This window comes from Canis lupus, chromosome 7 (genome assembly GCF_003254725.2).
Source record: "Canis lupus dingo isolate Sandy chromosome 7, ASM325472v2, whole genome shotgun sequence".
NCBI lineage: Eukaryota > Metazoa > Chordata > Mammalia > Carnivora > Canidae > Canis > Canis lupus.
This window is the reverse complement of record NC_064249.1, coordinates 38,000,769-38,027,268: the sequence shown is the minus strand read 5'-3', so window position 1 is coordinate 38,027,268 and position 26,500 is coordinate 38,000,769. Positions and strand designations below refer to the sequence as shown.

The 26,500-nt window shown below is 58.4% G+C and overlaps 1 protein-coding gene across 2 annotated transcripts in view; it reads right to left on the bottom strand.

Annotated features, from left to right (window-relative positions):
- Positions 1-1,769: 1,769 nt before the first annotated feature.
- ITPKB (inositol-trisphosphate 3-kinase B) overlaps positions 1,770-26,500 on the bottom strand; it is a 93,018-nt gene continuing 68,287 nt past the window's right edge. Inside the window, exons 3-8 of one of the 2 annotated variants that reach the window (XM_035718513.2) lie at positions 16,152-16,251; positions 14,760-14,973; positions 10,372-10,576; positions 8,800-8,901; positions 7,133-7,204; positions 1,770-5,035 (exon numbers count right to left, since the gene is read on the bottom strand). In XM_035718513.2, the coding sequence (XP_035574406.1) occupies positions 4,820-5,035; positions 7,133-7,204; positions 8,800-8,901; positions 10,372-10,576; positions 14,760-14,973; positions 16,152-16,251 (909 nt within the window). In that variant the 3' untranslated portion in view covers positions 1,770-4,819. Of the gene's footprint in view, positions 5,036-7,132; positions 7,205-8,799; positions 8,902-10,371; positions 10,577-14,759; positions 14,974-16,151; positions 16,252-26,500 lie in introns of those variants that run through there. The other variant, XR_007411992.1, reaches the window with a different exon arrangement.

The following is a 26,500-nucleotide window of genomic DNA, read 5'->3' as shown; positions in this document are numbered from 1 at the left end:
GAATGGCCAGAGGGTGGGGGCAGGATGGGCACTACCCTCTGGTGTTTACTGGAAAAGTCTGGTCCATCTCGGTGCACAGAGCACTCTAGATCGGAGCAGTGCAGCAATGGCCCATGTTGCCAACACGGTCAGGGCCCAGTCGGCTCCTGTTGCCGTCACCGCACTGACCCACATGGCAACTGAGGAGGCTAGCAGTGCCACCCGAGATGATGCCCTATGAACGGGATGACCAGTGGGAGGCAGAGCAGGGGCACGGGCATGTCCACTCCTATCCCTGACTCTCCTGGGACTGACCCGAGACTAGTTTGTGGGCCTCTTTGAAGACGTCCTGAGACAGAAGAGTGGCTCACGCCTGCTGATGCTGCCCATTGGCTTGTCCCAGCCTTGCTCCACACCCCCTCAGTGTCTGGCCCCTCAGGATAGTTCTCCCTGATAAATGCCAGCTTTTACCTGGTTTCTAGGCAACCCAGGCCACGCCAGGCTGGTGCCAGAAGTGACCTGGAAAGCAATAGGTTTCCCTGGCCCCAGACCAGTCCTGGCACAGCCAGTAACCATACGGAGGCAGAACCTTGGAGTGGGAGTTTGAACTTGGATTGCCTGCTGGTCTGAAGGCGGGGAGGCCCCATCTCTGGTGGGTGATCACCAAGCCCTGTGGGGCCACAGAGGACAGAGTTGTGAGTGGAAGGAGGATTGGCACTCATGCATTCCAGGTAGTATTTGCTGGTGCTCTGCCAGCTGGTCTCGGGCAATGACAAGGTCTAGAGTATAAAAGGAGGGACAGCTGCAGGGGGGTGCAGGTCCCAGGGGCCAGGGAGCCCACGCCAACAGTGAGTCGTCCTCCTGCTGAAGGAAGGGCATCCACACACCCAACAGCCTTAGTCACCAACGGTGCTCAGGGCGCTCACCAGCGCACACGGCTAGGCACCTGTCCTGGGCTTGGCTCTGCTAGACGCTGAACAAACACCATTCATCAGGGGCAAGACCTGGCCTTCGGGGTGACATCCCAATGGCGTGGACAGACTGGCTGCAAACCCCAAGAAGATGCGGGTAGGACCATCACTGTGGGAGACGGTGGCTGGGGCATCTTGCTTTTGCCCAGCATCCACACCTCTGCAAGGGGTGAGCGAGGTGAGAGCGAGCAGCCCCAGCAATCAGAAGTGGTGGACAAGGAGAGCAGAGCCCTGTGCTTTGAGCCTGGGACCCAGGACGGGACAGGCTTTCTACCTGCAGATGCTCCCCAGGAAGGAGAAAGACAGAATCAGGTCTGCAACCAGGCAAAGTCTGGATCCGAATCTCTGCTGCCCGTTTAATACCGGGTCACACGGTTTGGCCTGTTTCCCCATCTGCAACACGCAGACTACAGAGCCCTGTTCCTGGAGGTGATCAGGGCCCCAAGTGGGCCAGAGGCAAGCCACCAGCCCTTCACCTTGCAGAGCTAGGCTACATGTGCAATGGCCTCCTGGTGACTCCCCTCCCTGGCTGATGGTGGGGGTGAGAGTGGGGGGTGGGGGACAAGGACTTCTTTGTGGCTGTTCCACGCCCTGAATTACTGTATAAAGGTTGTGTGGACAAGGCTAGAAAGATTAAATTTGAAGACTGTCTTAAATCCTTTGCAGATAAAAATGTTACTCAATCTGGGCTCCCATTTCTGGGGGGTCCTCAGAGCCCCAGTGAAATCCTCTGGTTTCCAAAGAGTGCCACTGCCACCCACCCACCTCAAGGTGCTTCTCCGGGGTTTAGGGTCAAAAGGACTGCACAGCAGACAGCACTGCGGTCTCTTGGGCCTTTATTCGGGAAGGTACAGAGCAATGCGATCTATTCAACAGGCACTGTATGGGGGAGGGGGGTCTGTAACAGTTGTTTTGTCCAGGTGTCTTGGCAAAAGGGGTGCAGAGGGAAGGAGAACCCTCTGGGGAGTCGTCTCCTTCAGAAGAAAGGCCCTGGCAGGGGGCGAACACCCTGCCTCTTCCCAAACCAGCGGCCTGGGTTATATACACACGGAGGGTGGCCTAGATGCGGGGAAATCTCACAGCTAGATACAGCCCACAGGGGAAAGAGTCCATCTGGGGGGGGCAGTGCTGTGTCTGGGCTCTTTCCACCAAGCAGGAAAGGGAGTTCAGAAAGAAGGCACAGCTTTCAAACAAACAGAATCCAGCCTCCCAGTCTTAGTGTTTTGTGCAATTAAAAAACCGGAAAAAAAATAAATATAACTTAAAAACTTCTTACATGACACTAAAGGCAAGTCTGGGGACGAGCAGTTGAGAAACCTTCCTCGAATACACTAAGCATGCTGAACACTGAGAATGCCCGTGGTGGGGGGAGGGTGGCGCTCACCTGGACACAGGTGCACATGGCTTGTCCCGCCCTCCTGGCACCTGAGCGGCCAGGACCCAAGGCTAGGCTGGGAAGGGTTCTAGGAAACTCCACTCCAGATCCATCTAACCCTCTAGGACAACGGGGAGGCAGGGTGGCAGGAAGTTGGAGAGAAGAGGTGCGAGAGGAGAGCTGGCAAGTAATACAAAACCCCAACCCCTAAGGAAGAGCATAATCCTAGAAGATGCCACTTCATACCACTTTCACAGCTAGAATGTGACCTAAAGCAACCTATTACCAGTGAGGGCCACCATGGACCTCCTCTAACAAACAAATCATTTGCATTTTAGCGCTTTGTTGGCCAACAATTGGCGCCTGTTTAAAGTGCTTGGAAAATTTGTTCTCTTAAGTATATTGAGCTGGTCCCCTGCACTTTTTGTTCAGAGCATTAATTTGCTTCAGCAAACTTTCTTCATCAATAGAGAGAGGTGGCTTTTGGCCAGCCCAGTGCGGTGGAATCACGAATCTCAATGTCTGAATGAGCAATGTCCCTTCCCCGCAGACCTCAGGTGCGCGGACCACCAGGCCCCTTCTGTGCGGTGGCGAGTGACTCCGGCCCCAGAGGTCCAGAGCTGGCTTTGGTGCTCCTGCCTTCACCGGGTCACATGCTGTCACGAGGCCTCTCGTGCTCAGCCCGCTGGTGGGGGGGGGGGGTATGTGTGACTTTTAGCAAAACCCCACGCGGGAGCTCACCACGGTTTTGAACAAGAGCCAGGAAGCTTCAGAGCGATTTCCTTTTTTAAAATCTGTACTTACACATCCTCATGTGTCTTACCCTCCGCCCCCACCAACTGTCACTCACCCAGCAGGAAAGGGGAAACGCTGGCATGGCCTGGGGAAGTCACAGGTCCCCCCCCCCAGAGACCCTGGAGCGACAGGGGGGCAGCCCAGGAAGTCCTGCCTCTGGATCGGTCCCTCCAGGCTCACATATCCGGGTACACATGTCTCCACCATGTCCTGACACAGCTCCCAGCAGAGCAACTGGCCCCAGGGCCTGCTGACAGGTCAGAGCACAATTCTGGGCACTCCTGCGCCTCCAATGGCAAGGGGGGTGCACCTAGGGGCACATCGCCAAATGGACACAAAACTGAGGTCTTTGTTCTTCAAAAGTCATGCCAATTTTACATTCTTCTCAATAATAGGCTTGCTCGAAAATTAAAATACGACTTAATTAGCTCCCCAGTAATCTTCAAGCAACCTAGAAGCACCAGGAGGAGATGCCTGGAGCACCCCCTCCCTGCCCCTGGCACCCACCACCCATCCTGGGAGCTGCCCACACCACCTGTGGGAAATGTGGGTCTGAGCCTTTCAGGCCTTAGGAGTTACTTTTGGGGGGAATGAGGCCAGTAAGCCAGAAACCTTGTTCTGACCTGCCCAGCACTGCCTGCAAGCCCTGCCCCCAATCTGCTGGGGATTTCAGCTCATGAAACCCAGCTACGAACCGGGGGAGGTGGTGGTGGTGAGGAGTTGAAGGGATATAAGGGGAGTGTGCTCTAAAGGTCCTGTCCTTTTTCCTCTGGGGGCTGGCGTGCCCTGGGCCACCCCACCCAGAGCCCCAGACCTTGCCATAGCAAGGTAGGGAGCTGGAGGCACAAGTGACTCTGAGGGTTGGGTGACATTCCTGGAAGCTCAGGTTTGCAGTGTCCTCTGAATGCAGAGGGCGATAATCAGATGGAAGAACACAGCTCCCGCCCCCTCCTAGGAAGGCCTAGGTCAGAGAGCATAGCTGATCAACAGCAGCATTCTCCTGGCTCTTGGGGTCTGGCCCAAAGCTGGAGGGTTGGCACTACCAGCTGGGTGGGTCCCTGCTTGAGCAAATCACCACGCGTCTGTGGGCGCCCCAGGCCGCTAAGCAGCGAGTGCTTTACTCACGGCCCACATGCAGTTCCCAGTGGTTTTTGTGCCCCAACTACCAGAAGCCTGCAGCCAGGCGCCTGCTGAAGCAGGGTTATTACAAGGCCCCTCACCCGGGCCCCCAGCCTCGGAGGATGGAACATGCACAGGCTGAGCCTGGCAGTGGCACGAACTGCACCGGCCACCAGGGGGCAGCAGGCCCCCGTAGGACGCGAGGCCCCGGCTGCGGCAGGCTCTGGCGTTAGGGACCCACCCCACTGCACCTGAGCCTTCCTCCAGATCTAAACCCCACGGAGCCTCCCTGCAGGCGGTGGAGCCTGGGTCTGGGCATTCCGCTTCTGCTTGGCGATCCTACTTATAGAGAGAAGCTGAAGCCCCAGCTCCAAGAGCAAAGTCACCAGAAAAATCTCTCATCTCCTCTTGGAAACCTGAGTCTCCTCTCTACAATGTATCCTGTAGTGCAGATCGGGAGGGTCAGTTCTGGGGCTTGCACCCAGGTGGACACGAAGGTGAAATTGAGGAGAGAGGAAGCAGAAGGGGAGGAGGGAGGGTGCAGTGAGGCGGGCGTGGGGTAGGGAGGTGGGAGGGGGGCTCAGGTGAGTGGGGCGCCCTGGCACATTTCTGCCAGGATGTCGATGAGGTTGTTCAGGCCGGAGAGGTAGCCGTCCTCCCGGTTCCCCTCTTGCCAGGGTACGTTGTGCTGCAGGGTCTGGCCCTCGGGCAGGGGCGTGGTCTTCCCAAAGTCGATCATCCACACCTTGGCCTGCTCCTTCTGGTCATGGATGAAGAGGAGCGAGCTGCCGATGACCTGCAGGGGAGCCAGGAGCGGGGAGCTGAGCAGGGCCTGCCACACTGCAGCCAGGGTGCACCTGGGACAGCTCCCCCTCCCGCCCCCACAGGGGGCAGAGGCCACCAGCTACCAGGACAGCCTCCACCTTCCGTGAGGACATATGGGATGACAGACCCCCACCCCGCAGCCCTGGCCTGCACACTCTCCACTATTGCAGGCCACGGCTAAACCTCGGGACCTCATCATGCCCTTCCTACCCCCGGACTGTGTGGGTAGAAGGGAGGCGCTGAGGAGATTGCACACTCTGTACCCAAGGGCAGAGGAAAGGCTGCCCACAGGGGCACATAGCCCCCGAAGGGGTGTCAGTGAGGCCCAGATTCCAGCAGCACAACGCCAGCAAAACCTGCACAGACAGGCCTAGGACCCTTCTCTGGGGACCTGGGGCACTAATGAGCCCCCTCACCTGCCCCCACATTCCAGACCAGGTCAGAGCAACTGCATGGAATAAAGTGCTTTCCCCAATACAAACACATCCCCTAAACCCTCCCCCAGGTCACTGTGTGGGGCTGGGGAAGATATGGGGTGTGGGGAGAGGGTGTGGGGTCCTGCCGGGGGCCCTGGGAAGGATAGGGAAGAGCCCCTGGAAATGCTGAGCCCAGAGGGGGCTTGCTTCTTCCCAGACGGAAAATGCAGAAGCCTCAGCTAATCTGGCCTCTTTCTAGACCTGAAGCTTCCAAATGAGACTCCAGAGAGAGTGCAGCAAAAACAATTTTCCAGAAATCACAGCAAAGGTGCAGAAGAGAGGAGAGGAGTGGAAGATGGGGCTACCGGGGGGGAGTGGGGTCCTTTGGCCAGTGGGGTGGGTCCTGGGGCTCAGAGGCCCACAGCCCCTGTTCCCTGGAGCAGGCAGGCAGGCTGCAGTGGGGAGGTGGGGAGGAAGGCTCCAGCAGGGAATCCAGAGGCCCTGGGAGGAGCAGAGGGCTTGGACACCTGGATCTCCATGAAGACGAGGGGAGGGAGGGGCAGCCCGAGAATGGCTAGGCCAGGAGCCGCCCCGTCTGCCCTCTGGGCACCCCAGTCTCTCCTCATGGGCAGTCCTACCCAGGCACCCGCCAAGAGCCACCACGTGGGACAGGTGCACCCTGACCACGGGGCCAGACAGGGATAATATCCAAGGACCAGCTGTGTCACTTGCACAAAGATGTCATGAGGCCAAGCTGGGACTGGCCCACCTCCTTCTGGGGCTGCTCCCTATGCCCGGAGTCCTGGGATCTCCTGTCTCCTGTTTCTCTTGCTGTACCCACAGCCCTCTCTCTGGGCAGGGCTGAGGTGGAGGCTCCTTCCAAACATGACCCTGAGAGAGGCTGCTTTCTGGAAGGAGCCACAAGCCTTCAGGGAGCGTGGCTTCCCTGCTTTCACACACACCCAGGCATGGCAGCAACTGTTTCTGGGGGAGCAGCGTGCATGGGTATGTGAATGTACATGTACGCTCTAGGGGCCGGGGGCCCTGGACTCTGACCTCAGGTCTTACAGACCCTCCAGGAGACCTGCTGACAACTTCCAAACCTCTCTTGGGTGTCTGGGTTCCCTGTCTGCTGCCTGCTGCCCCTGCAGACCAACAGGTGCAAAAGCAGGAGAAGGTGGAAAGTTCTAGCTCTGCTTCAAAAGTGGTGCCTGAACACCAGCCAGCCCCTTCAGAAGATCTCGGGTGGTGATGGGTGGTTGCTTCAGCAGCTCTAGGAGCTCTGCCCTAAGACCCTGGGGCATGTGGGACAGAAGTCCTGCCACAGCCACCTGGAATGGGCAAACCTCAGAAGCTGGGAGGGAGAGGGAGACGTGAGAGGATGGTGAACACAGCGCTCAGGCAGGATGGCCCTGCGTTCTCCGTCCAGGAGGCAGATGCATGATGATGAGGCTCCTGCAGGTAGCAAGGGGCCTGATCCCAGGTGGCCTGCCTCTGGCTGCATGGTCCTAAAAATGCCACTCCAGCTTCTAGAACAGCAGATCTATTAACGTGGGAGGCACGCTCACAACTCAGGTGGGCAGGCCCAAGGGCCCTGGCTGACCACACAGAGCATAGCTCTCTACCCAGGAGGATGAAAGCCCAGTATCTACCTCGTGGCACTTGAAGAAAGGAGATACTTCGAGGGTGGCCCGGATGTCCTTCAGCCGGTCCCGGTAGGCGATCTGGGAACAGAAATGGCCAGAGTTTTGGACACCTGGGGGCTGGGTATCTTTTAAGCCCCATGTGGCCCATTAGACTTGCTGGTGTCAGAGTGGAAGGGACTTTACTCCCTGATTTCTTCCAGTCTCCCTCATCTAGAAGGGCCAGAGACTGAGGCCCAGGAGAGGTAGGCAGCCACGCTTTGTCAGTGTCAGGGAGTGCGGGGGCCTCCCGTGCTCCCTCGTGAGCGGGAGGTGTAGGAGGGACAGCCTCCACACAGCCCTGCAGCCCCTGTGAGCTTGCACACAAGGGCAAAGTTTATTCTGGAACGCCAGCAGAGTGGAGGCCGCATCCCAACAGCCTGGTTGCCATGGTGTCTTCCAGAATACAAACTTCCATGCCCCTGACCTTCCAAAGGACAGAGCAAGTGGGAGAGCCACAAATACCTCTAATGGTGGCCTCTCTGCAGAGCCCTCCGTTGGGGATTGAGCTGTGCTGGCTCTGGGGGTGCCTGCCGTCCCCAGGGGCCACGGGGAAGCCCATCACATGCAGGCTCCCACGGTACCCGGATGCCCTTCTGCAGCAGCGCTGCGGCCTGGGGCTTGGCCCCGCAAATAAGCCCTCAGCAGAGGTGTGGGGCTGTGCTCTGTGGCAGCCACTGCTGAGGAGCAGGTGACCCGGAAAAAAGAGGGTTTGGGCTGTGGAAGAGTTTGGGTGCATACCCCGTGATCAAAGCCTCCTTGCCAGGAGCTAAGGAGGGCCTCCCCCGCCTGAAAAGGAGGGAGGGAGATCCTTGGGTCTGGCCAGCGAGGAGTCTGCTCGTAGGAAAGGCTGTCCTGGTCCACCCCCGTTCAGAAAGTGCCTGTCCCCAGGGGCTCTGGGGCCCCTGTCCCTAGTGTGCCTGGGTCCATCCCGGGGTGCCTTTCCCTCAGGGTGCAGAGGCTCAGCACACCCTACCTCCGTCTGGAGGGCCAAGTTCCCGACCCCAGAGGGCAAGGCCTCCATCCAGCCTGTCTACTATTGCAGTGGCAAACGTGATACCACTTTGTCCCAAACCTGTGCCACTTGCACCTGGAGCTCAGGGAGAACCGGTCAGTTCTTGCTGGGGAAGATAGGGTGACCCCGCCCCAGACACACTTCCCTCTTGTGGCTTCATAGGACCTGGGGGAGGCTCAGGGCCTGGGGGAGCCCTGGCCGGCCCAGGAAGTGTTGGGGAGTGCGGGGGCCAGCAGGCTGCAGGCGGCCGACCCACATGCAAGGTCCAGCTCTGTCCTTTCCTAGCTAGCTGTGCCTTGACCTCTCAGCTCCTCACCTGTGACGTGAGGACAAGAATGTCCCCACCCCAGAGGGCCACCCTGCGGATGTGGTGAGCACACAAGCGCACAGCAGACAATCCCCATACAGGAGGGAACCAACCCTGGAGCCATGAGGTGGACGGCAGGCAGAGACCCGGCCCCCTGAGGGCCCCATCTACCCTCGAATGCTGCTGGCAACCGAGTCGCCCTCCTCTTCACCTGCCCAGCGGAAGCCTGGGGCCGGCGTGTTCTGTGGTGGCCTGGCTCAGTCTAGGGCTGGCCAAGAGCCTCAGAGGGCACGGGAGTGGGGGGCCCTGACTCACCAGGATGTTGCGGTTCCCCTTAGTGAATTCTCTGAAGGCCTGGGTGACTTGTTCCCTCGTTTTGGTCTTCTTAAAGTCTCGGTTCACAGAGCCGTCTTCTTTCTGAGAAGGAGAAGGACACCCGCCCAGGGGGGTCAGCAGAGGGCCCATGGGCAGGTGTGGCACCTGCCCACCCGGCAATCCAAGAACACAGAGCGGCTAGTTGGGCAGCAGTGCAGAGGGGACCAGTCCTGAGCCCCACAAGGGAGGGTGGTGGTGGCAGTGTCTCTGGCAGAGTGTGGACAGTCAGGGAAGGCCTGGGAGTGTGGACACCAGGGATGGAGGAGCGAGACAGATGGGTCTCAGATTCACCCAGGGTCTGGCCCTGGGAACCCGAGTGCCTAGGGGTCCCTGCTGTCCAGAGGTGCCCTCCCTCACCAGACAGAAGAGAGGGGCTCCCCACCCCAAAGTCAATGAGGATCCCTTTGTAATGTAAGATCTTTTATCGTGGGTTCCCTGGAAGCTCAGATATAATACTGCCTGCCCATCCCTGCTCCCTGGTCCACCCAGTGCCAGAGATTGCTCTGTCTTCTTAGTCTGGCACCATGTCTGTTCCAGGCTCTTCCAGGAAAGCACATGGAGCTTAGCTCTCCTGGGAGGAACTCTGTTCTTGGGGACAAAAGGTGAGTGAGGATGGCTCCATTAGGAGCCAAACCTGGGTCTGTGTGCCACCAGGCTGGAGGCTAGTTAATGCAATGCGGTTGCCTCTGAAAGATTAGGCGGGACGCTGGGACACCTGGGTGGTTCAGTGGTTGAACGTCTGCCTTTGGCTCAGGGCGTGATCCCAGGGTCCTGGGATCGAGTCCCACATCGGGCTCCCTGCATGGAGCCTGTTTCTCCCACTGCCTGTGTCTCTGCCTCTCTCTGTGTGTGTCTCTCATGAATAAATAAATAAATCTTTTAAAAAAAAAAAAAAGATTAGGCGAGACGCTGGGGCAGACGGACAGCCAGGTGGCTGGCAAATCTTGGGGGAGTCTTCCCCACTGGAGCTCTTTGTGGGGCATCTCCTGGAGCAAGGGAGGTGAGAGGCAGGGGAGGGGAGGAGAGAGGCAGGCAAAGAGCTGGTGGAGACAGCTGGCTTCTCCCAGGGCTGGTCAGACAATGAATGAGGCCAGGATGTCCAGCTTGTGAGGGAGAGTTTAGGGAACAGTGGATTGTTTCAAATAGGTAAAGTAAGGAAAATGAGCATTATGCGGGGGCACACATGAAATCTGCAGCCAGTCTGAGGGCCAAGTGCAAAAAAAGAAAGAGGACAAGGAAACAGCGAATGGCTTTCTCAGGTTGGAGCTGGCGGGAGCCTGGGTCCCCAGGGGACCATTTGCAGAGGCGCCCAGCCTTCAGCCCGCTGGCTAGCTCCCAGCCGTCCTACCCTGACACCGGTCCAGGCAGCGGGGCCCAGAGCGGGCCATGGACAGAAACCCAGCGAGGCTGCAGGGACTATGGCTCGCCCATCCACGGCCCTGCAGGTGGAGGTGGGCGCCTCCGTGCCCTCCTCAGCTGGGAGCCGGTGGCCCAGGCCTCCGCCAGCCTCACCTTGATGCCCTCGATCCTGAAGCCCAGAGTGGCGGTGGAGCTGATGGTCTCTCTCCACTGCATGTACCGGGGCTTGGTCACAGCGCGCTGGGCCTTCTCCTCTTCAGTTGGGGCATCAGGGTCTACCTCGATCATCTTCTGGTACATGTCCTTACGGAGGCTGGGCTTCTTGCGGGCTTTGGTGAGCTCCTCCTCCAAGTAGGTCCTGTGCAGGGAGGGGGTAACGGGGGCTGTTGACTAGACCACAGTTCCAGCCTTGCCCGAGGGGCTGCATTCAGCTTGGCCGGGGCATGCTCACTGGGAGGGATGGTCATGCACTCTGCTCAGGCTGGGGAGAGAACGGGCAGCCCTGCAGATGGGGTGTCCCTGCCAGCATCTCTGAGGGGGCCTGGCAGAGCTGAGGGGCTCTCCCTTCCAGGGCTCCCCACGGAAGCCAGCAGGGCAGGGTGCAAGGAGGCAGGGCAGCTCAGCAGCTCGTCCTGCTGGGGTGAGGTCGGGAGAGGGGCTGAGGGCAGAGTCTGCCCAGGGCCCCAGAGGACCCCGCTTGGCTCCTGCAACCTTTCCATAAAGCAGGCATCCCCAAAGCCAGCACCTGAGCAATGGCAGAGCTAGTTCTGTCCCTCTGGCCCCACTCCCTCCCCAGTCCTCCGGGGTGGGAAGGCCTTAGATGCCACTGGCTGTCTCCAGAGGGGACATCTCCAGTACGAAGGCCAGGTCAGAAGGCAGCCCCTGAAGGGGCCACAGTGTGTGTGTGTGTGGGCCCAGGACTGGGAAGGGGCGCCCGGGGGCCCCGAGGCCACTGTCCTATTGTAGCTGTGCCGGCTCAGCCTGCCTGGCGCAGCAGCTGCCTCCTCACACCTGAACCCCTGAGCCCCCGGAAGACCCGAAGAAATGCAACCAATGCAGTGGCTCAGTGCCCTGCCCTCCTTACATGCTGGCTCAACTGGCAGGAGTCCCTCGGGAACCCCCCCGGGGAGACAGGGGCAGCACAGGCCAAATCCCTGGCCCCGCAATGCCTCCCTCACCCCCCTCACCAAACTAAGGTGGGAAGCCACCCCTGTGCACACATCGGCTTCCTGCACGTCAGACACATCCCTGCTCCCCAGTCAAACCCCCCCTCCCCGGTCCTGGGCTCCTCTGCTGCCCGTGACCCTCCTGAAACAAGATCACAGTACTAAGCTGCAGCCGCAGTGGAGAGGTTTCCCTCCTACCTTTGCGGGTGGGAGCTGCCCACGGTGAACAGCTGTGGACTGTAGCCCAGCCCCTTCCTCCCCGCCATCCCAGGGCCTTGCTCCACCACTTTCCATCACACCTGCTCCAAGCTGCTGGTTTGGGACCCAGAACAGACTACAGGTCAACTCATGATGTCTTTGAAGAACAAGTTTCCAGAAACCACTGTATTAAATATAAAAGCCAAATCCTCCAATGTGAACGTGGGCCTGGTCATCTAGAACCTTTTGTCAGCCCTTGGCTGTACTTGTGCACACCCCCTTGCATGTGTACACACACCCCACCCCCACCTCCACCCCCACATTTGCACACCCACCACACATACCTCCACGCATGCACACACACCCACAAGCATGTGCACACACACCCACACATGCGCATACACACACTCATGCTCACACACACATATGTGCATGCACATGCACACACCACTGTGCCTCCAGAGCCAGGTCAGTGACGACAGGAGCTTGAAGGCAGAGGCTGCAGGGCAGGACACTTCTGCATGGAGGCCCGTCATGCTGGTGTGTGTATGCCGTGTGGCCGGGAGCAGCTGGCCATCCTGAATGCTCCTGAGCACACTGTGGGGGCCTCTGGAGTGGGTGGGTGGCTCTACTTCTGCAAAGAGCATTTACTAGCTCCTTAAACAGGAAGCAGACCTTGGCTTCCAGTCCTTTCTGAGTGGGCTTTTCTCTAAAAAGCACCCCCCCCCCCTGCCGGTCCATCTGAGTTCCGTCTGGCAGCCGGATGGTGGGGCCTGAGCTCCCTGACACCGGCCCCACCGCCCCAGGAGGGAGGTGGCCCCTCTGTTTCACATGAGGGAGCAGGGCCTGCCATGGGGACCAGCCACTCACCATGAAGGAAAGGCAGCAGGCCCGTGGGGGGCCCACAGCTTACATGCCTATGCCTCAAAAGCTGCCGACAGTCCTGGTCTCCACCCACTGGCCCTGACTCCGATGTCAGGAAAACACTTCTGATTCTGCCTAGCAAGTCACATCTAAGAAAACCCGCCAGACCAACGTGAGCGTATGTCCGTGTGGATCCCCGCTCCCACAATGCTCCTGGTTTAGGACACTGACAGGTGCCTGTGTCCCCTCTTCCTCAGGCCTCCAAAATGGTTGAGGCTGGGTTTGCTGATCAGCCTGCCCACCAGTTCCTTTTGACTAGTCTCTACCCCTCACGCCCAGGACTTGGTGTCGGTAGCAGCTACCGGCCTCATCCCTCTGGCAAGCACAGGCCCCCACTGTGTATGGTCACGGGCTGCTGGTCTTAGGAGAGGCTGTGAGGTCAAGGATCCCGGATAGACACAGCTGGGAAAGCACTGCAGTCCCTGCAGGGACACAGGGTCACAGAGAGCCCCCTCAGGGCTTGGTCTGCAGGGCCTGGTACAGACATGGGCTGTGCTTCTCCCTGGCTGCGTGGACCCTGCTTGGACTGGACCATGACCCATGCCTTTGGGTGGCGGTGAGGGCGCAGCAGGGAGGAGAAGGCTTCTGGAGAGACCTACCATCCCCCTCCTGCCCCACTGCCTCCAGGCCCGGCCCACAATTGGGCCAATGCTGTCTTGCCTGGTCATCCTGGGTCTCTCCCAAGAGCACTGGGGTGCTGAGAGACAGAAGCTGCAGGACACAGGGGACGGGAGGCAGCTGTGGGTGGAGGGGGTGCCCATCCCTGGCAGCTTCCCAGGGAATAGACAGGTACACTGGACAACTGTCAGGACCCACCTGCCACACATTCATCCCCAAGGGTGTATTTTTTGGGGTCCTGGTTGGAGTGAATACTAATCAGAATATTTATGTGTCTTCCCTCAAGAGGGTTCATCCTGCTGTACCGTGGGAGGGCCTTCCGGGGACAGAAATAAGACTCTTGGGAAGAGCAGTGGCCGACTGGTAGCTGGAGGGACATTCTGTTTCCTCCCTGTGGGCTGGAGCAGTGAGGGCCTTGGATGGAGGGAGGGAGGGAGATCAGGGACACGCATGAGCAAACAGTGGGATGTCTTCACCGTCCCTTAGTCCCTGCCTGCAGGGCCTGACTTGATGACAGTCCTCGGAGAAGGGAGGAGGGAAAGGGAACTGGCTGTCTGGCCCTCCTCTCTCCTGTGCACACACAGACACATGGACACACACACACCCTTCTTCCTTGTTCTCCTCTTGTAAGAACTAAAACCGCTTCCACCATCCCAAGCAAACACAGGCCCCTGGCTTGGAGCTGCTTCCCAGAACCGCCCCCCCCACCACGTCAATCTCCCTAGTGAGCCACTGGCCGGATGGAGGAGCCCAGCATCTGGCTGCCCAGTCTGGGCACTTGTAGCCGGACGTCCCCCAGGTGAGCATGGCACCCTGACACCATGTGGCTGACTGCCCTACCTGCAAACAGAAGAGCCGCTCCATGACTCCTGGGTCAGAATGTTCCATGTGCAAGAGGGATGAGAACACCATGCCGCCAAAATGGGGCCCACAGTGCTGGTGGCCGGGTCTGGGACCCTCTTGGCTCTGCACCACCCTTTCTTCTCCTAGCCACTCTTCCTGTCTCCTTCCCTCCTGAAGCCTCTCCTGGCTTATCTCCCTGGGCAGATGCCAGGGGTGGGGCCCGATTCCATGCACAGGCCCTAGCACCCCCTTGTGGTCTGCCTTGCGGGGGGGCAGAGCACTCCACGCCCACCAAGATGGCAGGCTCCCAGCCTCCTGCTCCACAGCACTCGGATGGCAGGTGCAAATCTTTGTCAGCAAACCAGCATATTCCACTAACTGGCTCCCCCTTTCCACGGGTGAGGGTACAGGGGTGCTGAGAAGAGCCGCTAGCCCAGGTTCTCTGTAGAGCCTCCACATTGCTACCCCAAGCAAGCCCACCTGCCCTTCCCAGGGAAGCTCAGCACCAAGCCGGGCCCCATTATCCAGCCCCATAGCCACTGGCTCTGGACAACGGAGGAGGCCGTCAGGGGCAAAGCTAGGGTCCTGTCCCCTTATGCTTATAATGTGATACGACTGGGGTGGGATGGGGTTCCAGTGGTCCCATCAGACCACTAGCCTGCTCTGGCGCACACCAGACTTCGGGGCAGGCTGGGAATGCCCAGCTTCCCCAGAGGCCCATCAGGTACCTCTGTGGGCAGGGCAGGGCAGGGGCACGGCGGCGGCTGAAGTGTGCTCGGGGGCCTGGCTCACCTGATGCCCATCTTGCAGTCCATCACGCAGGGCGAGTCAAAGGCAGCCAGCAGGTCGTCCATCTGGTTGTAGCGCTCCCCGTCCTTCACCACGTCCCCATGGTAGGCGGGCACGAAGGGCTTCAGCACATCGGCCATCAGCCGGTCCAGGCAGCGCTGCTCGGACTCACAATGCTTCTTCAGGATCCGGCCGTTGGCCGCTGCCTTGAAACTCCCTGCAGAGCAGGTCGGGGGAGGACCTTGGTCCCTGTCCCAGGCCCTCCCCAAGGCCCCCTCGGCAGCACAGGGCTGAGGGTGCCCCCCAGCTCCCCGCCTGTGGAGCAAGCACTTTGGGAGGGGAGCGAGTCCCAGCGCCCGCCCCCCCAGGCTGCACAGTTGGGCTGGGCCTCCAGCTTTCCCAAGAACCCCAGGCTCCTGGTCTGAAGATGCAAGGACACGGGCCCTCACTGCTGGAGGCCCAGCTCGGGTAGTGAGGCCCACGCACGCCTCTGTGTGCTACCATCGGGACCCCCACCCCACCCTCAGTCCTGTTGCTCAGGCAGTGAAGAGGTCCTGATAGGGCTGGGTTCAGTTCCAGGACAGGGAAAGCGGCTGAGAAGCGGGAGGTCCATGGCCCAGCCCACCCGTGCAGTGCTCCACCCGTGCAGTGCTCCTTCCTAGCCACGCTGTCAGGCAAGTCTTTACTCAGGAAGGGTGTTGCCCCAGTGCCTTGGGGATATAAAGGAAATGTCAGACCCTGTGCTGGTCTGCGGTCACAAAGGTCAAGTCCAGGGCAGCCACCGAAACCTCCCCACATGTAGACTAGCCAGTTCTCGGGCTCTGAGGACACATGTCCCTCCTCCCCTGTAGTTGACGGGCACCCCAGCCACCTGGACCTCAGACTCTATACACTGTCCTTTGCTTGTGGGGTGACCGGCCTGCATCTTCCACCACCTCTAAGCTCCTCTGGGGCAGATAGTCTACTTCCATGGATGTCATGACCCCCAAGGCCGTGGTGATGTGGGATACAGTGGGCGCTCAATGAAACACTCAACGTGGCCACTTTATCCAGCATGACAAATGGTGGGCGAGCTGTGAGTGATGATTTCACATTTTTATTGAGCTTGGGGGGAAGAGAGGCGGAGGGGGAGAGAGAGATGGAGAGTCAGAGGGACAGAGGAAGGGGAAGACATGTGAGTGTTTGGGGAAGGGGCGGCATGGGCCCTGGGGAGGAGCCTGAAGGCCACGTGCGGCCAGCCTGGCTGAGACTGTAGACCACAAAGTCTAAGAGACAACCTGTTCCAGATGCTTCCATCTCTAGAGCATCCAGGGCCAGGCACCCCCTCCCTCATGCACTGGGTGCCTCCCCACAGAACTAATCATCAGGCAGGGAAGGCCAGAGGCCAGCAGCTACCTGCGTGTCCTGCCAGCTGGATCCAGGGGTACTTCTTCTTGAAGGACATGACAAAGGGAGACCAGTGCACCATGTTTTTTATTTTCCTCCATGATTTGCTCTAGAAATAAGCAAATTAAAAAAAACTCCATTAGAAAGGGAAACATAGTACTTTCTGGTTAGGGTGAAGAATTCAGAGCAAGGTGACTCGCTGCTGCCTGTGGCCCCAGGATGAGCAGGACCATGCATCCCTGAGTTAACTTTAAGACAAAGTCAGAGACAATCAAGGGAAGACTGCATGTCTCAAACACAGGAGCCCCAGAAAGGCATGGGAGCCCACACTGGGCAGCACCCCGAGCTCCCAAGAAAGCAGGTCCCCAGCCTGGAAAACTACAGAGTGAACCCATGGGGGCTCCAGGGCTCTGTGCTCGGAGAGGCAGAAGCTAGGAGCTCTGCGGCAGGGGGCCAGGAGGAGGGGTCCTGCCTTCCCTGGTGGGCACCCCCGAAGACACAGCTCCTCCCCTGCCCTCCAACCGCTGCAAAGGACACAGGCCACATCCCTACAGGGGCTGGTGGTGCCCAAGGTGGATTCAAGGTTAAATCAGCCGCCAGGGTTTTCTCCCCCTTTGCTGAGACTCAGCTGCTCCTGTCAGCAGGCTTTCAAATTAAAATCTGTTTAAGGAAAAGAATTGCTCCCTACTGAACCTGGCAATCTCTCCTGGTGCCAGAAACCCTCACCCCACCATCAAGACCGAGTCTATTCTTACACGAGGCCATGTGACAGAAGGGCTGGGCCTCTACTGGCAAGGTTGTTTTTCTAGATCCTTCTGATGGAGATCACCAAAGAAGGCTAAGGAAGGCCAAGGCGTTACTTATCTGAGCACCCAGAAGTCCCCATAAACGATGAGAAAAAACCTCATAACACAAGATGAGGCGGGCAGTGGCCTCCTAGATTCGTGCGGAAGACGTTAAGGTAGGCACAGAGGCAATGTGCACGGTTGGCCACCATGTGCCAGTCCCTTCCCTGCAGCAGAGCTCACAAAGGACAAGGGTATGACAGGTGCAGCATGGGAGCAGGAGAGCACATGTTCCCAGGCCAGGGTGGACCCCACCCCATCCACTTCCCCATCAGGGAACACCGAAGCCCACACCTCCACCCTCATGCCCTTCTAGGGCCTCAGTTTCCTCCTCTGCCTAGTGAGTGGGGGGCGAGGGGAGGGTAATGACAGCTGGTCCCCCAGATCCTGTGGATGGCTAAACCCTCCAGGGCAGTGTCACTGGCTGCAGTGTATCACCTCACATTGTATCTGTAGACTCGGGGGCAACAGAGTACCCGGAAAGGACTGGTCCCACGGCCAGGGAGGTATATGTGAAGATGGGGGAGTGCTGGGAAGGAAGGCCTTCGTGGAGGCTGTGCCCGACAGAGGCACTGTGGGGACAGACTGGGGGGAGCAGACCATGGCAAGCAGGGGCCCATGGGACAGAGCCCCGGCCCAGGTCTGGAACCACTGGTCCAGTAGCAGCCGAGGGTGAGCAGGCCAGGCCAGCTCTGGACCCTGGGCCAGGAAGCCTGGAGCTGGGCAGCGTGATGGTGCAGGGAGGCAGGTCAACCTGGGCCTGAGTCCTGACTCTCCATCCCCTGCTCACTGACTGCCATTGGACGGGCTTCTGACCTTCCCGGTGGCCCGACTGCCTTACCTGTAAGAGAGGGCAACACACGGATTCCCCTGATTGCAGGTGGGAAAGCCACTCCCATGAGAATGGGGTATGTGTGGGAGAGTCTGAGCCAGAAGGGAGGGGGTGCTCGGGCGGGGGCCCTCAGACAGTTCATACTACGCTCTAAGTAAACAAACTGGGTACTCAGTTTCCCTTCCCAACATAAGGAAGCATGCCTTCAGCATGAATCAGGCCAAGGCCACGAGAATCCTCTCCCACACCAAGGTGACCCCAGGCGGTAGAATGTTCCTATCCTGTGGGTTGGTACACTAGGGGCACCCAAGTGGTACCGAATGTGGCCACCAACGCCAACCCGAGAAAGCATCTCCAGGTCACAGCTGGGCCTAGAAAAGGAGGTTGCAGCGCTGTTGCTTGCCAGCCCCCAGGAGCAGATGCATCCTAGAATGTCCCCAGAGGTCTGTACACCTGACGGGTCCCTGCTGGCCTCTCTGGGCTGCAGGTGCACACAGGTCAATCTGAGGAGCTGGGCTAGCCAACTGCGGCACGTTCAACTCTGACTCAGGACTTCCTCACACGCACACCTGGGGCTTGGCTTCTCTAATGCAGAAGTGGGGGTGTTCTTCCTGGGTCTGCTGAGCATCGCGGTGAGGAGGGGAGGGCTCCCAGCTCGCTGCAAGCTGGCAGCTCTAGCAGAGCCCTGGACATGCAGAGCCCTGTATGCCTGCCCACCAGCACTGGGCCAGGCACCCGCATTCACAGCTCACCACTCAGGGAGCTTTTGCTATATGACAGGTGTTGGACCAGGTGCCAGACAGATGCTAGACCAGGCATCTCACAGACTCATGTCTGATCTTCACAACAACCTGACAATAGACAGAAGCATTTTCTTTGTAAGCGGAAGAATCCTAGGCTCACCAAGTTGGGTTGCTTCCCCAAAGTCAATCCATTCTCTGCCCCTGCCAGCAGGGCCAGCTTACCCTGGGAACCTCAAACCAATTCAACAGTTGCTGTGCCAAACATCTGGGGAGGGCCCTGTTCCTTCCAGCCCTGTGGACGCTGGACAAGGTACCAGCAGACAAGACTGAACAGGAAGGGCAACAAGGAGGTTTCTTCACGGCAGGTCCCCTGGGCATCCAGCCGCTCTGCTCTGGGGGAGTCTTCTGAGTGCTCATTTGGCATTAGAGTCCAGAGCCTTTGGGAGATGCTCTGTAGCTGGCCATCAAACCCCCAGGTATGTCCCACTTGGGAGGGGGGTGCTGGGCAGGTGCCACTTCCAGCTTAGCTACCAGATAACGCAAGCCTCTCCCATCAGTCAGATCTGACCGTGGCTGGAGTGGTGCACTTGGGATATATTGGGAGCGGTTTGGGAGAAAGGAGAGAGCCACAAAACTGCCGCCTGGCCAAGCAGGTCTGGCGCCAAAGGCCAGGCTTTCACCTTGATTCTGTGCTTTGGGGTAAGGCCAACCAAAGTGACATTGTCAGGGTTAACAGGTGCAGGTTCGTGGACTTGGATGAGACCCAGCTACACAAATGCCTAGAGGACCACATCCCAGGGTTAAATAGTTTGGGTTTTGCTGTTTTCTATGTGAGTGTGGGGCCCCGCTCTCTGCTGACCTGCTGCATGCCTGACCTCGCTCTCTGAAGGTGGGGTCTCATGCAGTACCCCAGCTACATGGGGGTGATTTAGAAGGAAAGGACCAGAAACCGACAGGACGCCGGAGGGGATCCTTTAAGATGGAGCAACCTGGAGATGCATTATGTATGGAAACTGCTCCAGGCAGCTCCATCCCCTTGCACCTGACTTGACCTGAGCTGAAACCATCAGAGAACGTGGAGAGATTTGTAGTGGGAGGAAAAAACCTGACAACAAACCCCTACCCTCTTCATGCAGGAGGCGACAGGAGTCTCAGTGAATCTGGCCAACCCCAGATGAGCCTTCCCCAGCCACAGCCAGCCAGCCTGTCCCAGCAGCTCAGACTTCATCCACCCTACATAACCTGCCAGCAGGAGCCAGAGGCTGGGGGCACAGCATGTGTGACCGCACAGCAGATGTGAGACCTACTCCCTGGAGACCAGCATCCACGTGGGGCAAACACCTTGCTTCAACACGTGGGACCTCAGAGCTCACAGGTTTCTATGCTGGGGAGCCTTCTGGGCCTACGGTTCTCCAGGCCACCTCTGGCCCCAGTCTCAGAGCTGCCCAGAGCCTCAGAGAGCCCAGGGTGGAAACTACCCACTGGCCAGCAGGAGGCAGGGCCCAGGCTGAACCCAAGGGAGGAAGCCTGGCTAGTGTCTGATCCTGTGTGTTTTTCTAAACCAGATTCCAAGCCTCCCTGTGATGCCCGTGGCTCCTGAGAAAACACCATCGTCCGGCTGTGCCCCTAGACATCCTACTCACACTGCAGGGAAACAGTCTCCAACAAACGGAAGGTCTAACTGGGATCACCTCGGGGTCTGGCCTTTGTCTCCCACAAAATCCACAAGGATAGAGCAGGAGGAGGAGGAGAAGGGGGAGGAGGAGGGAGGCAGGGATCCAGAGCTGGGCTGGGGGAGGAGGAGGAGCTGGTCCACCCACACAGGACCAGAGACATGACACACAGGATTCCTCCTCCAAAACTCAGTGGGATTGTCAATATGGGGACGGCAGAGCCTGAACCGAGCGTGGGCCCCTTTGGGGGCACTGGGGACTCGGCAGCTGGCCCTGCCTCCAGAGGGGGAAAACTGCCCAACTGGTCAGCGGGAGCAGGTGACCCTGGGCCTGCAGGGCCATCTGGATCCCGACCTGCTCGCCCTCCGCCAATGGCCATGGGTCCCTCATACCTCTCCCCACCCTCCCACAGACACCTGCCAGGGTGCTCATCTCTACCTTTGGGAACTCTTCCCAAGAATGCCTGCAAAAGACTTAGCTGACCCTATGCAGCTCTGACCCCCCTTTCCCTTGGAAGCCCATCGGGAACTGGTCTGAGCCCCACCCCCACCCTGAAGCAAGCTGAGGGTTCCAGGCAGCTACAGGCTGCTCGGGAGCCACATTCCTCTCCCGTGGGCCGCAGCAATGCCAGGGCTGTTTGGAGAAGCAGGCTCCTGAACACAGTTCTGCACAGCCCCTCGTTCGGCCCAGCACAGCTGGCCTTTCCTCCAGCCTCCCTTCCCACTGATGGTGCCAGGTGACCCCACATGGCTCTGCCTCTGGGGCCGGGACAGCAGGCTTCATGCAGGATTTCCTTTCTAGAAGGCATATGATGAAGCAGAGCACAGTCCAGGGTTTGGAGTTAGGATGGTGCTTTGCTTAGCCATCTCCAAGCTGCAGCACTGCGCAAGCCTTCAAACCCAGCACCCCCTGTCCCCTGCGGTGTTCTCATCTGTCAACCAGGTTCCAGGACATGTCATGTGTCCTGCCTGCCCCACAGGGCTCAGGGGAGAACCGAGGTGAGAATACCAATGCGTGTGCTCTGTATACTGTCCCGGGGCAACAGAACCTCAGGTGTTCATTTTGCTTTTATTTGTGTCTTTTTTTTTTTTAATTGAAATAGTTTTTGCCTCTAAGGCACAGCAGACTGGCGAGAATCCAGCTGGGAGCTTCCAGAACATCAAACCTCGCTAGGTGGCAAGAAGATGAGCTAACGGTGTGATTAACTGCTTGCAATGCTCCCCTCTGGGTGCTCCTGGCAGCCGGGAGCCCACGGGAGCAGTTCCCAACCACCCCCCCGCCCCCCGCCCCACAGCGACCCAGGGACAGTTGGAGCCACCCAGGCCCGGGCGCTGACAGCAGTTTCTGGTTCAGAAAATCAGTAAAATTGCCCAAAGCAGAAGAATCTTCCCAAATAACCCCACTAGGTGGAAGTGGGCCAGGCACCACCAGAGAACAGTATTTGCGGGGTAAACAGTGAGATGGCTGAGCACATTCCTCTTTATAATGAGTGGGGCTTTTCTTAACCTTTTCCCATCTAACTTCTTCCCTCAATTTTCTGCTTGTCTTCCAGCACTTCCCTTTTTATTGAAATAGTTTGACCAGTTGGCTAACTTTTTCTTTTTTAAATTTATCTTATTATTTTTTAAAGATTTTATTTATTTATTCATGAGAGACACAGAGAGGCAGAGACACAGGCAGAGGGAGAAGCAGGCTCCTCAAGGGGAGCCCGATGTGGAACTCGAACCCAGGACCCGGGGATCAACCTGAGCCTAAGACAGACGCTCAACCACTGAGCCACCCAGGTGCCCCTAACTTTTCTTTTTAGATAATTATACAGAATCTGTTTGTTTTTGTTTTGTTTTGTTTTTTAAGAGTAAAATAGATGAGGAGAAATCTCTTAAGATGTCAGAAAAGGAGAATCTTTTCTGGACCCTGGGACTTTCCAAAACTGCCAAGAGACTTGGCTTTGTGGCATACGTGTGTGCACATGTGTGTTAGTGAGAGCTAATGACCTGGCTTGTGGGAGAAAGAGGCCAAGATACTGCATGTTACATGTCTGATGTACTGTCAGGCATACTTGTAATTTCCCATGACCTCCTTCCTCCCCACACTGATAGAGCTATGTCTGCTCCGCAAGCAAGGACACATGTTCAGAGAGGATAAGTAATGTGCTCCAGGTCACACAGCTTCCTGGTTTAATTTAATTCCGAGCATTTTGTTTTGTTTCAGCCAACAGGACAACCAGCCCCCACCTCCCCCAATCTTCTCCCCCTGTTCTGGGGCTATCAGCCACTCCCCCAAGAGTGGCTCTTCTGATGTGGGGGGGCCTCCTTGAAGGCCTGCTCTGCCCCCTTCAGAGTCTGTTCCCAGAGCCGCCTCCCTGACACACACTTAGTCAAGGCCGCATGTAACCAAGCGCTGAAAGTGGATGCGGGAGGCCCCTGCTCAGGGAAGGCCTGCCCCTCGTCAGTGTCCTTTGTTCTGCTCTTGCAAAAGTCTGAGCGAAAGTCACGGAGTTGTCCATGTTTGGAAAAATGCTTTTTTCTTCCTTCTTTTGGTCTCTCTGAAACAGCAGTTAGGGTTTCCCTGGTGATCCCTCCCTCCTTCGCTGGGGGAAAGCCTGCGCTTCTCCCATGCCAAGGCCAGCCAACTTTGTTCATTGTATTCAGCCTGGCAAAGCCTCCCGAGCGGGCAGCTGGGCAGCTGGGCATGCCTGGGCAGGTAGGGGCCCCTGGCCCAACGGCTCCCCTCCTGGAGCCCTGCTCAGGAACCTGGCTGGGGCCCAGAGTGAGACCTGCCCCTGCCAGCCTGAGCTGTGCACTTGGGGGCGGGCGGGGGAGGGCGAGGGCAAGGGGGAGGGAAGGCCTTTCAAAACCAGGACCCCGAGGATCGGAAAAATTAAGCCCAAGGACTTGGCAGGGCAGGTAGCTCCGGCTAAAAATAAAGAGTCTGGGCTTTAAGACTAACCGTCTTTCCCCCCTTTAACAAACAAGACAATTCTCTTAAAAACCAAATGCAAAAACACGTTTCGAAAAGGACCCAAGGAATGTTTTCTTTTATTTCTGCCTCCTCACGTGATGCTCCCCAGGCTGGATGGGGGGGTTCCCGGCAGGGGGGCATAGACCACCGACCACAGAGGTCATGGCTGCGCACACCTTCTCCCACCTGCCCTTTGGAGCAGCCACCGATGGAGGGTGGGGTGGCTGACGTCCCCTGCACTGGACATGTGGCTGGGCTGGGGCAGGAGAGCAGGGGTGGGCAGCCCTCTCCAGCCCACCAGGCCTGGCTGCCTTGGCCGCTACAGGCGTGGGAGGCGGAAACTGGCCCAGGGTTCTCGGGGTGAGGGCTCCGTCCTCTCCACTCCCATGAGGGCTTCTATGCTCCAGCTCAGGGGTGTAGACCTGGTCAGGACCTACAGCTCCTGCCTGAAGTGGGTGCTCCCGATGCAAGCCCAGCCCCGCTGATCCTGTCTGAGGGAATCACTCTGGCCGGTCGATGCCTAGCGGCACTTTCTGGCCAAAGCCAGGAAACCCCTGAACGGCTGCCCAGCTCTGCTTTCCTGGTGAGCTGCCTTCCCAGACCCAGACTGGTACCCAGGGGTCCTCAATCAGAGCTACTCCCCCTCTGCCATCACCCGGATCTCTGCCAGGGCGGCTGTCCTGGCCCAGCTGGTGAGTGCTCACTGCCCCCTAGGGACACAGGCCAGTCCCAGATGCCTTTCCGCCCTCACTCCCACACACAGTCTCTCTCTCTCTCTCTCTCTCTCTCTCTCTCTCTCTCTCTCTCTCGGCCTCTCCCATCCTCTCCTATTCAGCCAGCCCCCTCCTTGCTCCACACCTGCCGCACACCTGCCGCACACCTGCTTCACCCCGCGTCTCTGCTCATGCAGGTGCAGACGCTCCGCCTGCAGTGCCCTCCTTCCTCACCCCCACTGATCGGCATCCTACCTGTCCCTGCAGCCTATCCCACTGGAATCTCTGAGCTGGCCCTACTTCTCCACAGAGCTTCTTAGGTCACTCCAGCCACATGCCTGTTCTGGAACCCCAGGGGTACATATGAGTGCCTCAGGATTCTGTGTACCATCCTGTGTCTGCCAGCAGAGGGTAAGCTTCTGGAGGACTGGGCGCTTGTCCTAGCACTTGTCCACACACAGTGGACGACAGCACCACCAGCTGTGTGAGCAATGAGGACATCTCACAGGCCCAGCACACAGCCAGGGCCCAGGCCTTGCCATATCCCACCTCCTACAAGACCAGATACACCTAAGCTGGCTCACATTTCCTTAGACTCACCTGCCAGGGCCTGGATTTTTCTAGAGACAAGTGCAGGGAGCAGGAGGGGCATATGTGCAGGAACTTCCTGCTCAATCCGCCTAGGGTTCTCTGTACCCACCATGGCTCCAATAGGCAGCTGGCAGCCTGGCTGGCCCTGGGCACCAGGGATCTCTTCACAGGCACGCATGAGGGTTCAGAGGACCCCCTCTCCTTCACTCAGGTCATCAACTCAGCACGGAAAGGTCTTCTTAGTAGTGCATCCTCCAGACCTCCTGCCTCCCCAATTTCCAGCTTTTTAATTTTTTAAAAAAAGATTTATTTTTTCATGAGAGACACACAGAGAGGTGAAGACACAAGCAGAGGGAGAAGCAGGCTCCCTGTGGGGATCCCAGGGCCTGGGATCAAGTCCTGAGCTCAACCACTGAGCCACTCAGGTACCCCCAATTCCTAGCTTTACAGGAGCTGGCATCCAGGAGACCTGCAATCCTGCCAACTCAGCCTTTGTTTGGCAAGCCAGGAATGGAGGTATCCTTCACTCAAAATGGAAATGTTCCTAACACTCCCTACCAGGCGAGGCCCAGGAATGCTCCATCTCTGGTCTAGAAGGTCACTAACTTGGCTCCTCCTTCCTCCTCCCGCCTGGGCTTCATCCTCTTAAGAACTAAAAATAATGGAGAGCTAGAGGAAACAGGAGGGGTGGGGGAGGTAGGGGAGGGAGAGAGGAGGACACACAGAGGGAGGGAGGGTAAGACAGAGGGAAGCGCCCTGCATGGACAGAGGCCTAGTGTACCTCTCGCACCAGGAGCCAGGGGGTCTCCAGGCTGCAAGACCAGGGGCCGGGAACCAACAATGGGAGGAAGCCGGGAGAGGCCTGGCCGGGAAGAGCTGTGGGGTGGGGAGGGTGGCCTCCAGCAGCTGACCTCCCAGCGGACAAAGCTCACAGGACAGAAGGGCTCAGCTTTTCCTCTGGGAAAGGGTACACAGGGCCCTGCCCAGCTAGGGGTGGCGGTGGCGGTGGGGGTGGGGGAGCCCACCCCTGCGACCCACACCAGGTCCCTCCCTCCCTTCCCCTGCCTCAGCTGGCCTGTCCCCAAGGAACTTATTTTCACTTTGGTAAAATGCAAAGAAACAAAGCCCAGTTACAGAGGGTGGAAATTTACCGAAGGTCCTCATTGGTCAGCAGACGCTGGCAGGAAGGGCGGGGCTACACAGCATCCCCCCCACCACCTCCTGTCCCACTGGCCTGGGGTGCTGGAGGCCCCGACTCCTCCCTCCCAGCTCCCCGAGACCAAGCCCAAGGCCGAGGCCAAGCCCAGGTGGGTGGCACGGTGGTGCAGACAGCAAGTGGCTCCCACTAATGTACCAAGTAGCTGATTAGTAGTGAGTAGTAGGGCCAGATGCAGTGCTTGGTGAGCATGGTGTATGCAGGACACCAGCACCTCGACCTGCTACATGGGGACTCTTGTTCTCCAGGGTTATAGATGGGGATACAGCAAGCTTAGACAGTTTGCCCCAGGTTTGAGAGCCAGTACGGGGCCAAGGCGGGATTCAAACCCAGGCAGCTTGGCTCCAGGGTGCGAGCGCATCATCAGCCGCTGGGCTGCTCTGTTGTCACTGGTGGCATGTGAGCCACAGCCGGAGAGTTCCAGGGTTAAAACCTGTTGCTTCCGGCCAGCTGGCAGTATTAGGCAAGTTAGCAGCCCCTCTGGGCTCCAGCTTCCAGCTTACCACCTGGCCTGCAGGACTGTTTTCAGGATTAAATTCTCTGCGTGCAATACGGGTTGGCAGACACGAGCAACCAGGAGAGTGAGTGCTGCACACCTCCCGTGGGTCATGTCTGGTCCCTGAGCCCCAGAGGGGGTGCCTCGTCTGGGGATAAAACAGTGGCAGGGGCTCTGTCTATGCTGGCTCCGCAGACTTGTGGTGCACAGTCTGCTCATGTCCCCCTCTATCCCCCAGCACTGGCCTTCAGACCCTGCCACCCCCTGAGGGACATGCAGAGAGTGAAG